General features: G+C 32.8%; 1 protein-coding gene across 2 annotated transcripts in view; it reads left to right on the top strand.

Moving 5' to 3' along the window:
- The window catches only part of LOC136835231 (uncharacterized), a 124,295-nt gene extending 109,731 nt beyond the window's left edge, over positions 1-14,564 (top strand). For both annotated transcript variants that reach the window (XM_067098489.1, XM_067098490.1), the window contains 5 exons: positions 2,048-2,217; positions 7,361-7,487; positions 10,818-10,970; positions 11,447-11,559; positions 12,024-14,564. In XM_067098489.1, coding sequence (XP_066954590.1) covers positions 2,048-2,217; positions 7,361-7,487; positions 10,818-10,970; positions 11,447-11,559; positions 12,024-12,194 — 734 coding nt within the window. In that variant the 3' untranslated portion in view covers positions 12,195-14,564. The remainder of the gene's footprint in view (positions 1-2,047; positions 2,218-7,360; positions 7,488-10,817; positions 10,971-11,446; positions 11,560-12,023) is intronic.
- The last annotated feature ends 2,021 nt before the right edge of the window (positions 14,565-16,585 follow it).

Genomic DNA, 16,585 nt, shown 5'->3' with positions numbered 1-16,585 from the left:
AGGTCAAAGCCCAGCGGACCTCGGGAGGAAACTCCCTGCTCAGGAAATATTGCTGCGGGATGTAGACCCTGGTGGCTACAGAAAGGATTCTTAGATTTAGAAATCAGGTTAAACCTGCATTCTCAGCGGAAAACCAGTTAATTGTTTTGCTCTCTAAATCGAAAGGACGTCTCCAGCCGAGTGAGTGGTTTGTAGTATTGTTTCTCGGTTAGGAGAAGTGGCACGTTATGCCAAGAGAGCGATTTGTGGTATTGTTTCTCGGTTAGAGGAAGAGGCACGTCCCCAGCCAAGAGAGCGGTCTGCAGTATTGTTTCTCAGTTAGGAGAAGAGACAGCATACTCATATCGCGAAACCCTATAATGAAAGTAGACTGCATTTGTCTGTTGATAAACTCGCCATCAACACAAAGCACGAGTTAGAAATATATGCATACCAGTCGTCTGCTGTCTAGGCTCGAATTGTTATAGAATGTAGATAATACTAAGTTGTTTTCTAAAGAGCTTATGACCTCTTGTTCCTCTGTTTTCTTATTCCTTTTATTTAAGTGAATCTTTGCATACTCAGAATTCCATATCTTTCGAAGGATCACTGATTCGTATCTCTCTCCCTTTGATTCTGTAGCGCCAGTAATTATTAATTAATCAATAGATTTTGTACACTTGCTTGTCTTCCCTTCCCCTTCTGCTTCTCTCTCTCTCTCTCTTCCGTCTATAGGCCTCTCTCTCTCTCTCTCTCTCTCTCTCTCTCTCTCTCTCTCTCTCTCTCTCTCTCTCTCTCTCTATATATATATATATATATATATATATATATATATATATACATATATATATATATATATATATATATATACTCTATATATATATATATATATATATATATATATATATATATATATATCTATTTTGGAACCTAGATTCAGACAAGTAGTCACCATGTTTGATTTGTATAGCGCTTACCTCACGTTGCTATGCCCGTGGAATGTTCCCGGCCTACCTTGACCCTATGTAACCCGTCAAAAATGGGTACCAACGTCGGCCAGAGTCAAGAAAAGGGCGCTAGGCTAGCAACCTCACTCATAGAGACTGCATATCAGTGGAAATGTCTATACATTTGTCCTCACTTTACCAGTGTCACGTGATTCCGAAGTTGCTTTACATCCTCTATACGTAGTAAACCTTGGTAATCCTTTACTCTCTGTTCATTTCACTTGCACGACATTTCAGAAACAATCTGTCACTCACATTTCCCAATTTCCCATTTCAACGCTTCAATAGGATCTGTAGCTACGTCGGTGTCTCCCCCTTTCTTAAAGACAGCCAAAGTGCCTTCTATCTGACACAATTTGTTATATAAATCTCCTCTTATTTTCACCTTTCAATAGGATCTGTAGTTGAGCCAGTGTCTCCCCCATTCTTGAAGAATACCGCTGTATATTCAGTGTCAATCTATCTGCTATAAGTTTTTAAGTAAACTATCTCTTTTTCTTCCCTTCAGTAGGATCTGTGGTTGCACTGCCTCTCTCATTCTTGAAGATAACCATTGTACATTCAATGTCAATCTATCTGACACAATTTTTTATATAAATTTCCTCTTTTTCCCTTTCAATAGGATCTGTAGCTACACCTGTGTCTCCCTCATTTTTGAAGGCAATCACTGTACATTCAATGTCAATCTATCTGACATTTTTTTAATGTACATTTCCTCTTTTCTTTCCCTTCAATAGAATCTGTGGCTAAGCCAGTGTGTCCCTCATTATTGAAGATAGCCACTATACATTCGTCAATCTATCTGACACAATTCTTGATGTAAATGTCTTCTTTTTCTTTCCCTTCAATAGGATCTGTAGCTGAGCCAGTGCATCCCTCATTCTTGAAGATACACAACTGTACAAATTTCCTGTTTTTCTTTCACTTCAATAGTACTTGTAGCTGAACCAGCATCTCTCTCATTCCTCATTCTTGAAGACAGCCACTCTACATTCAATGTCAATCTATCTGACACAATTTTTATATAAATTTCCTCTTCTCTTTTCCCCTTCGCAAAACAGCCACCTGGGTACGAAGGCCCTTCGAAGACGATGACGACATGCAACCGCCCGAAGGGAAGATGCACCTGTCTGATTTCCAGGTGGAGAAGTTCACCTATTACTTCACCGACGTCTTCGACCATAACAAGGACAGAGTCATCACGATTGAAGATATACACGCGCTGAATGAGGTGAGATAGATTGCGCTGATGAGTTTCTTTTGCTTATTAATCAGGTAAGATAAATTGCACTGTTAAGTTTTTTAATACTGAAGTAAGATAAATTGCACTGTTAAGTTTTTTAATACTGAAGTAAGATAAAGTAATGTTAAGTTTTTATATACTGAAGTAGATACGTTACACTACTGCGTTTTTTTTTGAGTTGAGGCCAGATAAATTGATCTGTTAGTTTTTATTATCTTGAGGTAAGATAAATGATATTGCAGTAGGATAAATTGCACTCTTAAGCTTTCTTTGATATTGAAGTAAGATAAATTGATCTGTTGACCCTTTTCATTAATGGAACCAGGTGTATTTTACCGTTAAGCTTTTTTTTTTAGGTAAGATAAATTGATCTTTTGAGATTTTGCATTATTAGGTTTTTACATTGAGGTCAGATAAATTGATCTGTTGAGTCTTTTCATTGAAGTCAGAGAAACTCATCTGTTGAGTCTTTTCATTAATGAGGTCAGATAAAATTCCCCGTTAAGTTTTTAAATTACTGAGACAAGATAAATTGCACTAGTGAGGTTTTTTTCATACTGAGGTGACTTAGTTGATTTGTTTGAGTTTTTTCATTAATTAGGTCAGATAAATTGCACTGTTGAATTTTTTTATACTGAGGTAGGAAGAAGTGATCTGTTAAGCTTTTCATTAATGAGGTAAAATAAATTGCAGTGCTAAACTTTTTTTTACAGTGAGATCAGATACATTCTTCTTTTGAGTTTTTTCAGTAATGATGTAAAATAAACTACACTGTTGCTTGTATTACTGAGGTAAGATAAACTGATCTCTGAGTTTTTACACTGACGAAGTCAGATAAATTGGACTGTTAAGTTTTTTTTAATAGGTAGGTAAAATAAATTGCTATATTGAATTTTTTATGACTTATGATAAATGACCCCGAATTTTTTTTAAGTGAGCTAAGATAAATCAAATTGCTCCAAAGAGATTTTTTTAAAACTACGGAAATATATATTGTTATGCTGAGAATTTCATTTGAATGAGCTAAATAGATTAACTGTAAGATTTTCAGTGAACTAAATGAGATTTCTACTACGTGGACTTTTCATACGAAAAGATGAATTTCTGTTGTGTTTTTATGACCGAACAATGATAAACATTATCCAGCAATAGTTAGCTGTTTCACTTAAGTGCCTAAGAACAACGAATACTTAACAAGGGTTTTTTGTTCCTTACATACCTACTTAAGAATAACTTTACATAAACTGAACATTGTCTTTGAGATGAAAATAATCACCACTTTTCCTCTTTGAGACATGGATGACATGGACATTCTAATAAAATCCTAAATTATAAATATCAATATTAATTTTCGTGTGGCCACAAAGTAAATAAAATAAAGGGATTCAAATATTCATTTAGGTGTGTTCGCAAAATCGCTAGCAAATGGGGTTTGTTATTAAACGAAAAAAGAAGCAACGCATTTCCAGAAGCCTCTATTTTTAAGAAAGGCAAGTGCACGAAGAAGGGAATATTAAGCACAGATGTTTCCACCTGCCGATCGTGTTCTCGGGTAAACGAACCCGACATACTCGATCATTAAATTAAAAAGAAAAAAAAATTATATATATATATATAATAAAACAGCAAACAACCACCGTAGCATCTTATAAATTTATTTGGCCAAATTTTCGAGACCATGTCTCATCATCAGGGCTGAGTCGATTCTTAATTCTTATTCTTTGTGTTTTACAGCCTGATGATGAGACATGGTCTCAAAGATTTAATAAATATTAATAGACTATACGATAATTGTTTGCTGTTATTCATAGTAAATCTTCATCGTTCAAGATGCCCCAATCTTCCAGCAATATATATATATATATATATATATATATATATATGTGTGTGTGTATATATATATATATATATATATATATATATATATATATATATATATATATATATATATATATATATATATATATATATATATATATATATATATATATATATATATACATATATATATATATATATAAAACCACACTCCCAAAACCTCTATTTTCAAAAAATGCACTTTCCACCTGAAGATCGTATTCTCAGTAGACCCAGTCATTAAATTTAAAAAAAAAAATGTAGGAAAAGATAAAGAAAAAAAAATCGTCCTGACGTTCTCCATCTCCCAAAGATGCAAGTGTATTGGAGAGTGGAGGAGATAAGCAGTGATGTGAGACGCGTTTCACAAAAAACGCTTCGCTTTTCATTCCGCTTGGAAACTGTCTCACGGGCGAAGAAGGATCAAGAAAACCATCTGCTCAGCATTCATCAAATCCGTCTGAGAAAACCAGGATTTGTTTTATTGTCGTCCTACTTATCATGACTCCGTCTTTCTGTCTGTGTGTCTGTCTGTACGTCTGCTGTATTTCCTCGAAGAACAGATCTTGGAATCTTTTTGTCGTAAGTCTTAAACTTCAAAGGTTCAAGTGAAGATGCAATCCATTACTACCCTAATACGAGTCGTGTATTTTAATAATTCACTTAATTTTTTCGATTTATTTATGGATTTGCTCATTAATTTCTTATTTTTTAATAAGTGATCTCTTCTTTCTGTATTTTTCATTACCTTCTGTTACTTCTTTCTAATGAACACCATATTCTTTGGAAGCTTGAATTTCAAGTCAACGGCCCATGTCGTGGGCTTGTTCCATATGAATAGAGTTCATCTTCTGAATAATAATAATAATAATAATAATAATAATAATAATAATAATAATAATAATAATAATAATAATAATAATAATAATAATAATAATAATTTTGTCTAGTGGCTGTGTCCGTCTGTCAGTTTCTGTTTTTTCTCTCAAAAAGGGCCTTTCGATTTTTGTGCCGTTTTTCTATTCGCCCGCTGAAATGCAACTTTCCATTACCCATTTCCACCTGAGATTCTTAACTATTTCTTTAATTGTTTATATCTCATTGTGGTAAGTAGTCAGTTACTTATAACCCTCCTTTTTAATTAACAGGAAAATATACAGCTATTCCTTTAGTGTTTTGGTAAAGAAATTTGTTTACAGGATGGGATCAAAAAGAAATGTGTGGGGCTGTACCCTTTTAGTGCCAACCCTTCCAATATAGGGAAAATTTATGTAATGAGAATTACGTACACATACATACATATACACACATTATATATATACATAAATATATATATAAATATATACATATATATATATATAATATATATATATGTATATATATATATATATATATATATATATATATATATATATATATATATATATATATATATATATATATATATATATATATAAGCGTGTGTGTTTGTGTGTGTGCAGAATGCGAATCACATGCGTGTGTGTGTGTGATGTATATATATATATATACATATATATATATATATATATAATATATATATATATATATAAATTTATGTATTCATGGGGACATTCATTTTGGAAAAGACGTAATTATCAACGGATTTATCTTGAGAACCTAAAATACACATAAATAGAGTTATTCTTTTAGTAATTGCTGTGCAAAATTACACAAAAAATTATTTTGTATAAACATTTGTTTTCGTTTTTAATCTCCAATAACTTTAATCTTTTGCCTCGAGAATATTTTGGTAAATTTTCGTGCGATATGCAATTTTTGTTAGCATAGGAAACACATGAGCTGAAGCCGAGTTCTTCCCAAAATAATGAGAGTATTATTCAAATATGAGAGAGAGAGAGAGAGAGAGAGAGAGAGAGAGAGAGAGAGAGAGAGAGAAGTGCCCTTGTTTTTAGTTTCATGTGATACGCAGAAATAAAATATTTCTGAGTATCAAGATTACATGAAACAGGTAAATAAAAAAGACTAGGTGTGGTCAAATTTAACACAATTATATTCTTTAATAATTTCTTAGGGAATGTACCTACCTAAATAAATGATGAAAGCACCATGAGAGTTGGAGTCCATATGTATAATGACCTAGAAAAAAAAATAACGGGAATTATCTGAATTCAGACCCAAATCAAAAATCAAGTTTTAAGTTCAGTGAAATGAAAAAACATATCTTTAAGTTATGTTGAAAGTTTGTTTTGGGAATACAGAAGACAGGCCGAAAACCAAAAGATAACGAACGAACGGAGAAACAAACAGACAACAATGAAAGCACTATCTCTAACAATCTTCTTTGTTGGAAGTAAAAAAAAATAGTTATTATTATACGGGAATATTCTTTGCTTTACTCCTACACTTGACTATCTTGAAGTCGAGAAGATTTTTTTAAAATCGTCTTCTTTTTTAAAGCCATATCTTTATATTTTCTTACCTTAATACTGATACAGTCTACAGTGACTTAAATTTCATATATATGCACTTCACAGTTTCTCGTTTCTTACAAATATTTCTAATTACTAATCAACTTGTGAATAACTTTTTATTTGTGGATGTTCTTCACCAATTCCCTTGAGAGAGAGAGAGAGAGAGAGAGAGAGAGAGAGAGAGAGAGAGAGAGAGAGAAAACAAAATTCAATAAACGAGTTTTTAAAACCGGTTTATTTTGTAAAACCATTTTTTAACAAGCATTTAAAGCACAAAAAAGCTAACATACAAATTAAGTTTATCTAAAAGCAAACTTCAGTTCTTTTTATATTTTTTGCCAAAATAATCTTTTGTAAATATATGAAGAATTCTCCACTGAATTGCAATTTATCAGAATTATATTATAACGATTTAAGAAATTTATTTTCGGAGAAATTTAAAATTTTCAGTTAGTATATATATATATATATATATATATATATATATATATATATATATATATATGTAATATATGTATATATACTGTATATATATATAAATATATATTATATGTATACATATATATATATATATATATATATATATATATATATATATATATATATATATATATATATATGTAATATATACATACATATATATGTATATATATGTATGTGTGTGTATGTATGTATGTATATATCTAGAGACAGGAAAACGCTGTCGGAAACTTGAGACATAAACTCTGAAGATTATCTTCCAACGATCTCTCTCTTATTCTCTCTAAGAATGCAACTCATTCCAATAACTGACTGTCTGATCTCCCTTCCTATCATTCCAGAGAATGCGCCACTACGCAGGCTGGTCAGAGGATAACGAATATTATCTCACGATGAAGGAAATCCACGCCGACTTCTTCGAATGCCTTTTGGAACACGTCGGGAAAATTGAGCCCGAGTATGGTTTTGGTATGTTCCAATAATATTTGTATTTGCGTTTCGAGTGTAGCGATTTTTTCTTTCTCGTGGTGTCTGGAACGGATGTAGGTTACGTAGTAATGCTTGTTGATGTGACAGGATGAGCGAGTTTGAAATTTTTTTTATATATACACATATTACACACACACACACACATATATACGAGCATATATATATATATATATATATATATATATATATATATATATATATATATATATATATAAGTGTGTGTGTGTGTACGTATGTGAGACCTTTTGTGAATATTGACATGTTCTGTGGCAACTCTCGACATTTTGTTAAACAGGGCAATCCTACATTTCAAGAACTTTTAAGGAAGAATACAATTAGTTTGTTCCTTCGGCTAAGTAAGACAAATAATAGTCTTCTTAATTGAGTTTTTAATAGTACTTTTTTTTGGAGGGTCAACAACATTTTTAAAATGGAGTAATCTCATTTTTTAGTGAGTCAAAAAATAAACAATTAGATATCTAGTTTACGATAATTATTTTATTTTATGTAATTTACTATGACTTAAAAAAAAGTTTTTAATAAATGTGAAATAATACTTTATGAAGGTATGAATATTTATGCAATATTCTCTGTAAAGTCTTTTGCAAATATATGTATATGTAAAAATTTTATCTAATGTATATGGCTTATAGCTGGAATAATGGATTCAATTCAATATACATATACATTATATATATATATATATAATATATATATGTATGTATATATTACTGATAACAAGTAACAAAAGACAAAAGTGAACAAACTGTGCACAGAGGAACATGAGAAAGGACAATTATGCTAAGATGACAAAGAAAAAATATGGCAAGCCTTAATAAAACTATGAAGAGAAATATACGCAGTATATTTCAGAAGAAAAACAAAACCTTGTGGTGGTGAGAAGTAAATTTACATAGCAAGGTCAAGGAGCAATGTGATCTTAGAACGCCACCTTGAAATATGAAAATTTTACTTGATGGAGTGAGTACTTAGAGTATTTTCAAGTACAAGAGAGGAGGAGACAGTTGTAAACGAAATGATAATGACACTGAATAATATAATTTGAGAATATCTATGCTATTTGTGGTAAATATATAAGGAGTTTAAATTTGAATTTTCAGATTGGAAAGTCCGGTATATAAGGAGTTTAAATAAGACTTTTCTGACAAAGAAAAAATATGGCAAGCCTTAATAAAACTATGAAGAGAAATATACGCAGTATATAAGGAGTTCAAATAAGAATTTTCAGACTGGAAAGTCCAGTAAATAAGGAGTTTAAATAAGAATTTTCAGATTGAAAGTCCAGTATATAAGGAGTTTAAATAAGAATTTTCAGATTGGAAAGTCCATTATACAAGGAGTTTAAATAAGAATTTTCAGATTGAAAGTCCAGTATATAAGGAGTTTAAATAAGAATTTTCAGATAGGAAAGTCCAGTATATAAGGAGTTTAAATAAGACTTTTCTGATTGGAGATTGGAAAGTCCAATATATAAGGAGTTCAAATAAGAATTTTCAGATTGGAAAGTCCAGTAAATAAGGAGTTTAAATAAGAATTTTCAGATTGGAAAGTCCAGTATATAAGGAGTTTAAATAAGAATTTTCAGATTGGAAAGTCCATTATACAAGGAGTTTAAATAAGAATTTTCAGATTGGAAAGTCCAGTATATAAGGAGTTTAAATAAGAATTTTCAGATAGGAAAGTCCAGTATATAAGGAGTTTAAATAAGAATTTTCAGATAGGAAAGTCCAGTATATAAGGAGTTTAAATAAGAATTTCCAGATAGGAAAGTCCAGTATATAAGGAGTTTAAATAAGAATTTTCAGATTGGAAATTCCAGTATATAAGGAGTTTAAATAAGAATTTTCAAATAGGAAAGTCCAGTATATAAGGAGTTTAAATAAGAATTTTCAGATAGGAAAGTCCAGTATATAAGGAGTTTAAATAAGAATTTTCAGATTGGAAAGTCCAGTATATAAGGAGTTTCAATAAGAATTTTCAGATTGGAAAGTCCAGTACACAAGAAGTTTAAATAAGAATTTCCGGATTGGAAAGTCCACCTGAGTTCATGGGATTGCAGGTACGGTTAATTATGTATTTCTACATTAAGGATAGATTTAAAAGGATTAGTGAGATTTTGAACGTTCGTCCTTAAGTATTAAAAATATACATGTTGCTGGTAAGTTAAAGTTTGATGGAGTAGAGCCCACATTTTTCTCAATAGTCTCCTACCTCTCCATCTCTCTCTCTCTCTCTTTCTCTCTCTCTCTGTCTCTCACCCTTTCCCAAGCCCATCTCTCTCTCTCTCTTTCTCTCTCTCTCTCTCTCCCCTCTTTTTACCCGACGGTATGTTTGCTTGGAATAAACTCAAGATGAAGGGGTCGATAAGGTAAAGTGGCCTAAGTCCACTATAAATGATTGACGAGATGGAATCATCCCAAAAGTGTGTATATATATATATATATATATATATATATATATATATATATATATATATATATATATATATATATATATATATATATATATATATATATACATATATATATATATATATACTGTGAAATTACGGGAAATTTTATCACACCGTGATTTATATGCATCATGAAGTTACAATATTGTTTATCAACAAATTTTACCTGAATATTTTCGATGGGGAATTATCACCGAAGGGGAATTTTTATAAGTGATAAATGGATCAGTACCGCCGGGTCGACTGGAGCTGTTGGAAAGTATCGTGGTCGAGGGATCGGAACCCGGCGGTACTGATCCATTTATCACTTATAAAAATTCCCCTTCGGTGATAATTCCCCATCGGGGATATTCCCGAGGTAGCGTGAATTGGATATTAAACAACATTTGTAGCCTCATGATTATATACATATATACATATATAAATGATCTGCTTGCCAGACTGTCTGTTCACTTTCTTCACTGTGGTATTACCGATTATTGTACTTTTAATAATAATAATAATAATAATAATAATAATAATAATAATAATAATAATAATAATAATAATAATAATAATAAATTATTAAAATACATAATAAAAATAAATAAAAAAATAATTGAATAACAATAAACATTTAAATTATCATTGTCTGTATTGCTTGCATAATTTAACGTCGACAAGTTTTAATAATAATAATAATAATAATAATAATAATAATAATAATAATAATAATAATAATAATAATAATAATAATAATAATAATAAACTATTCAAATTACATGATAAAAATAAATCAAAACAATAATCGACTAAACATAAACTGTTTAAATTAATATTGCCTGTTTCTCTTACAGAATTTGACGTCGACAGGATTCCTGACCGAGTGCAGATGTACCAGTGGCTCAACATGTGGGGCAATCTGACTCACGGAGCCAGAGCCATGCTGGATTTCCCTATATGGCTCCAAATCCTCCCGAAAATTCTCTTCAAAGTGATCAACAGGAAGGGTGAGTTATAATTTGCTGTCTTTTATATGTGACATAAGACTTCAGTATGCGGAGCCAAATAATAATAATAATAATAATAATAATAATAATAATAATAATAATAATAATAATAATAATAATAATAATAATAATAATAATAAGGGTGAGTTACAATCAGTTGTCTTTTATATATGACAGAAGACTTCAGTATTCAGATCAAAACATAATAATAATAATAATAATAATAATAATAATAATAATAATAATAATAATAATAATAATAATAACACTGAACCACTTAAATTATCGCAAATAATAATAATAATAATAATAATAATAATAATAATAATAATAATAATAATAATAATAATAATAATAATAATAATGAATTCTCTTCAAAGGAAGGGTGAGTTACACTTTGTCGTCTTTTAAATATGACATACGACTTCAGTATTCAGAGCAAAATAAGACTAATGTACATTTGCTCTTTCTTTCAGATAACGGAATCATATCTTTTGATGAGCTGAGAAGCTTCTACGCTCATTTCATCAAGCTTCCTGAAGTTCAGCTCGATACGGTGTCCGAAGAGGCTTACAGAGCTTTAACTTCGGTGAGTATTGGATGATTGATCGTAGCTACGACTGTTTTTGTTTACTCACAAACTAGTCCTTATATTGGAAGATTTGTACCCGTTTGTGCTATTTAGAAATTGGCAGCTGTAGCACGCCACGCTGCAAAGGAGGATGAAATTAATTGATTGACTTATGGCTACTACAACTGGCGTCACAACATCTAGGTCATTGACGCCAGAGTCTTATCGCGCATGCATATATGTCAAAATGAGATATATTATATTACAAATTGACCGAAAGGCTTTCGCGTAAGTTTCTGGTCATAAGGAATGAATTTATTCAGAAATAACGTAAACCAAATTACTGATATTTATCTTTTATCTGAGAATAAAGTAGTATTTCATTCATCTTATATTATTATATATCTCTCTGTTCTGACGATACTCGTGAGTTTTAGAAAGAAAATCGCCTTGTCAACTTAAGCTTCTTATTTTTTTCGCAGAGTGGAGACTTCCCGATAACGGAGGGTGTTTACCTAATGGCCTTCGCCAATTTCCTGCTCGGCAAAACGCCCCATGGACCTGGAAAATACATCTTCGGAGGCTTCAAAGACAGTGACGTTGGATTCTTCCAGGTCGATTACTCCTGCCTCCTGGAACCGACAGAGGACTAGCATACCGATCTGTAAACGAGGTCTGGAAACTGTATGTTCAGAAGCTCAAAAGATTTAGATTCTTCCAGGCCTACAACTTCTGACTTCTGGAATCTACAGAGGACTAACGCACCGAGGTCTGGAAAATACATCCTAAGAAGGTTCGGAGATCTACATTCTTCCAGGTCGAATGCTATTACCTCCTGGAACTGACAGAGGACTAACACACCGACCTGTGAACCGAGGTCTGGAAGATACAACTTTCCAGGTCGATTACGCTTACCATCTGGAACCGACATACCAACACACCGACCTGTGAATCGAGGTCTGGAAGATACAACTTTCCAGGTCGATTACGCCTACCATCTGGAACCGGCAGAGAACTAACACGCCGACCTGTAAACCAAGGTCTGGAAAATACAATTTAAAGGCTTCAACGATGTAGACTTCCAGGTCGATTAATCCTGTTTCCTGGAATCGACAGAGGACTAACACACCGACCTGTAAACCCAGGTCTGGAAGATGCAACTTTCCAGGTCGACTGCGCCTACCATCTGGAACTGATAGAGGAATAGCACACAAAACTACAAACCAAGGTCTGGAAAATACAATTTTCAGGCTTCAATGATGTAGATGCTTCCAGGTCGATTATTCCTGTCCCCTGGAATCGACAGAGGACTAACACACCGACTGTAAACAGCGGTAAGGAAACTGCATCTTCAGAAGCTTCAAAGATATGGATTCTTCCAGGTCGATCACTGTCTCCTGGATCCACCGACTGAGGACTAGTACACAAAACTTTAAATTGAAGTCTGGGAACTACAGTACATCGTTGGAAGATTCAAAGATAGCAATGGTGGGTTCTTCCAGGTCATATATTCCTCCTCCCTGGAACCGACAGGGGCCTAAAATTTTGACCTGGAAACTACATCTTTGGAAGCTACAAAGATAACGACGCAAGATTCTTCCAGGCCATATATGCCTTCTTTCTGGAACCAATAGAGGACTGTCACACTAAATTGTAAACCTAGGTCTGGAAAATATATCTGTGGAGGCTACAAAGATAACGACGCTGGGTTCTTCCAGATCATATGTTCCTTGTTCCTGGAACCCACAGAGGGCTGAAATTTTGACCTGTAATTCGAGATCTGGAAACTACATCTTTGGAAGGTTCACAGATAGTAAGGCTGGGTTCTTCCAGGTCATATATTCCTTTTCCTGGAACTGACAGAAGACTGATACGTTGGTCTGTAGATCAAAGTCTGGAAATTATATTTCTGGAAGCTACAAAGATAACGACGCTGAATACTTCCAGGTCATATATCCCTTCTTTCTTCCTGGAACTGACCTATAAACCGTGGTCTGGAAAATACATCTTTGGAGGGTTCTACGATAATGACACGATTCTTCCAGGTCGATTAGTAACGACCTGTGAACCGGATTTTCGGATACCCTTGTAATTATATATGGTGGGAGGTTGCCAGATGACCTGAGACGGATCTCGACCGACCTTGAGGTACCTATGCCCTCGCCCAATTCAAAAATAGGGCATGTTGGGGTAACAAGTCAGTTGGTGCAATTTTACACATTTCCTTGAACAGTTGGTGACGAATTTCAATGTATCTTAAATATCACTTGTGAAATAGAATATACAAACTCTGCTTCATGACTGAAACTTTAATCTTCCTAGCACAGAACTGCATTAGGACACTGCTCAACAGTATTAGGCAGTAAAAAACAATAAGTGTTTTCTTCCATAAACAAAATGGACAAAAAAACTTTAGTCATGAATGATTTGTCTTTTTAAAGAATGCAATTATACACTAAAGGCTCTCTTTTTGAAACAAGTAAGCAGAGAACGAATGTGTCATTTGATTATTATGGTAACAGAAATGAAAGCATACAAAGTAAAAATCATTGATAAACCCAGAAAATAAAGTGACAGACCAAGAGAGAACGATTTAAAAAGTGCGAAAAAAACCGAGGAAGCTATTTTTGGGTCAAACACTCCCCCACAGTGATGTAAGCCTTATATATATTATATAAATATAAACATACATTCATGAAAAGGGAAAAATATATGAATACATTAATGCTTAACTGTAGTTAGTCTTATAAGCTTTCATTCAACATCATCCTTTTCAATGGCCTAACGTCTGAGAATCACTGTAGCATCACTTTCCCGCTAATATATTTTTCTTCAGCAAAATCATCTCTTTAATTTTTCGGAAAGCCTTTCAAAATAACTTTGATGTTTTAGCAGTTATGAATAAATATTGTACACATTTACAGGTCGAAGTAGCTGGTGGCATTTTCTCATGAATTCGGTGCTTGATATAACCCGTTGGAATAATTTTCTATGATCTAAGAATTAAAGGAGATGAACTTACACGTATTAAGTGATTATTCCTAAAATAGCTCGTTAAGATGTTACGTGGCCCTTAGGAACGATGGTTGAGAGAGTGGTTTTATCTTTCCCAATCCTTATTTTGCCCTCCTCTAATCTATGAAACGTGCGAAATGGCAACTGTTTTGAGAATATAGGTCCTTGGATCTATTACAGTCAATTATTGGCTCTGTCTTGGAATGCTTGTAGCACGATGATAGTAACAGAGCATGTAAGAGAATTATATATATATATATATATATATATATATATATATATATATATATATATATATATATATATATATATATATATATATATATATATATAGAGAGAGAGAGAGAGAGAGAGAGAGAGAGAGAGAGAGAGAGAGAGACAGACAGAGAGAGAGAGAGAGACAGACAGACAGACAGACAGACAGACAGACAGACAGACAGAGAGAGAGAGAAATACATATGACAATGTGAACTTTAATAAAAATTAAAATTGCATAGAGAATCTATTCAACCAAAGCTCCGTAGAGAAATCGACAAGTTTACGATTATTCTCTACCAACGAAGTGACCAAGAAAGGCAAAAGGCATTCAAATCAAACGTGGTCACTGCAAGGCATTAAACTGAACAAGGGAACACAGAGGAAGGCAGAACATAAAACAATTCAAAACTCTGTCAGTGGTTGTAATGTATCAATCCAAAAAAAAAAAAGATTCTGGAAGTAAGAAATATGGTGAGACCTCTGGAAGCACTTAGTCAATAGTCAAGATATTATTTATGAGAACTCACCATTGAAACATAGTTATTTACATCAGACCTTCCATTAACGCAATCCCAGTCAAGAATTATGGGAAAATACTAGATCTCTTTCCCAAAGTCTAGAAGATAACTTTCTCGAATTCCCTTTATACACTTCTCTCCCACGCCAAATATATAATCCTATTCGTCTTCCCATTCCCAGAAACCAGGCAGGAATCAGACACTAAATCTTCCCAGTTTGGGCCAAACGCAGCAATATCACGCATCTTATCAGTATATAACATTTTATCTGTCTATATGCTCACAATATATTATTATTATTATTATTATTATTATTATTATTATTATTATTATTATTATTATTATTATTATTATTATTATTATTATTATTACATGGAACAAACCCACCAAAAGGATCCATTGACTTGAAATTCAAACTTCCCAAGAATATGATGTTCACTAGAAAGGAGTAACAGAAGGTAATGGGAAATACATAGATCAAGAGTGATGAACACATTTGTTCGAGACCTCATTACCATTTTGAAAACAACATTTAGACCCAAAGTCTTACTGAAAATAATACTTAGACTTTAGAGTATTTCGGGTAAACATTCTTAATCAAGATAATCTACTGGCACTGAAAAAAAGCACGTGTATCGTACATGTGCTCGTGCTTAAGGAAGGTGAATTTTCCATATCTAGGCTCTCTCTCTCTCTCTCTCTCTCTCTCTCTCTCTCTCTCTCTCTCTCTCTCTCTCTCTCTCTGGGAATGTTTTTATTATGTAGAGAAGAAGTATTCTGAGTTCAACGCAAGGAAGGTGAATTTACTATGTTTAGTCTCTCTCTCTCTCTCTCTCTCTCTCTCTCTCTCTCTCTCTCTCTCTGGAATGATTTTTCTCCTGTGCCGAACAAGTACGCTAAGAATGCAGCGTAACATTTAACCTAAGCCTTATTGCAACTATTTCAACAGTATTTAAGGAAATACGGTACGACGGGATGAGGCTATTTAAAAATCTGATTCCACGAAGCTAAAACAAATAAAAAAGGAAAAAACCTTCATTTGAAGTTATGAATCACCTGAAATACTATAGCCGTAACACAGAGCATAGTCAAAATTCCAATTGCACGTAAGGAGTTACTCACACTCACACCTGTGGACGGTGTTTTCACTGACGCAAGAATGATCCGCAAATAGATAGGAGAAAGGAGGGCAGGTACCATTGTAAAAAGATTATGCAATTGCATGTTATGAGAACTTAATTGCAGACGACACC

This window comes from Macrobrachium rosenbergii, chromosome 55, assembly GCF_040412425.1.
Source record: "Macrobrachium rosenbergii isolate ZJJX-2024 chromosome 55, ASM4041242v1, whole genome shotgun sequence".
Classification (NCBI taxonomy): Eukaryota; Metazoa; Arthropoda; class Malacostraca; order Decapoda; family Palaemonidae; genus Macrobrachium; species Macrobrachium rosenbergii.
The sequence above is the reverse complement of the archived record's forward strand: the minus strand, read 5'-3'. Positions and strand labels throughout refer to the sequence as shown.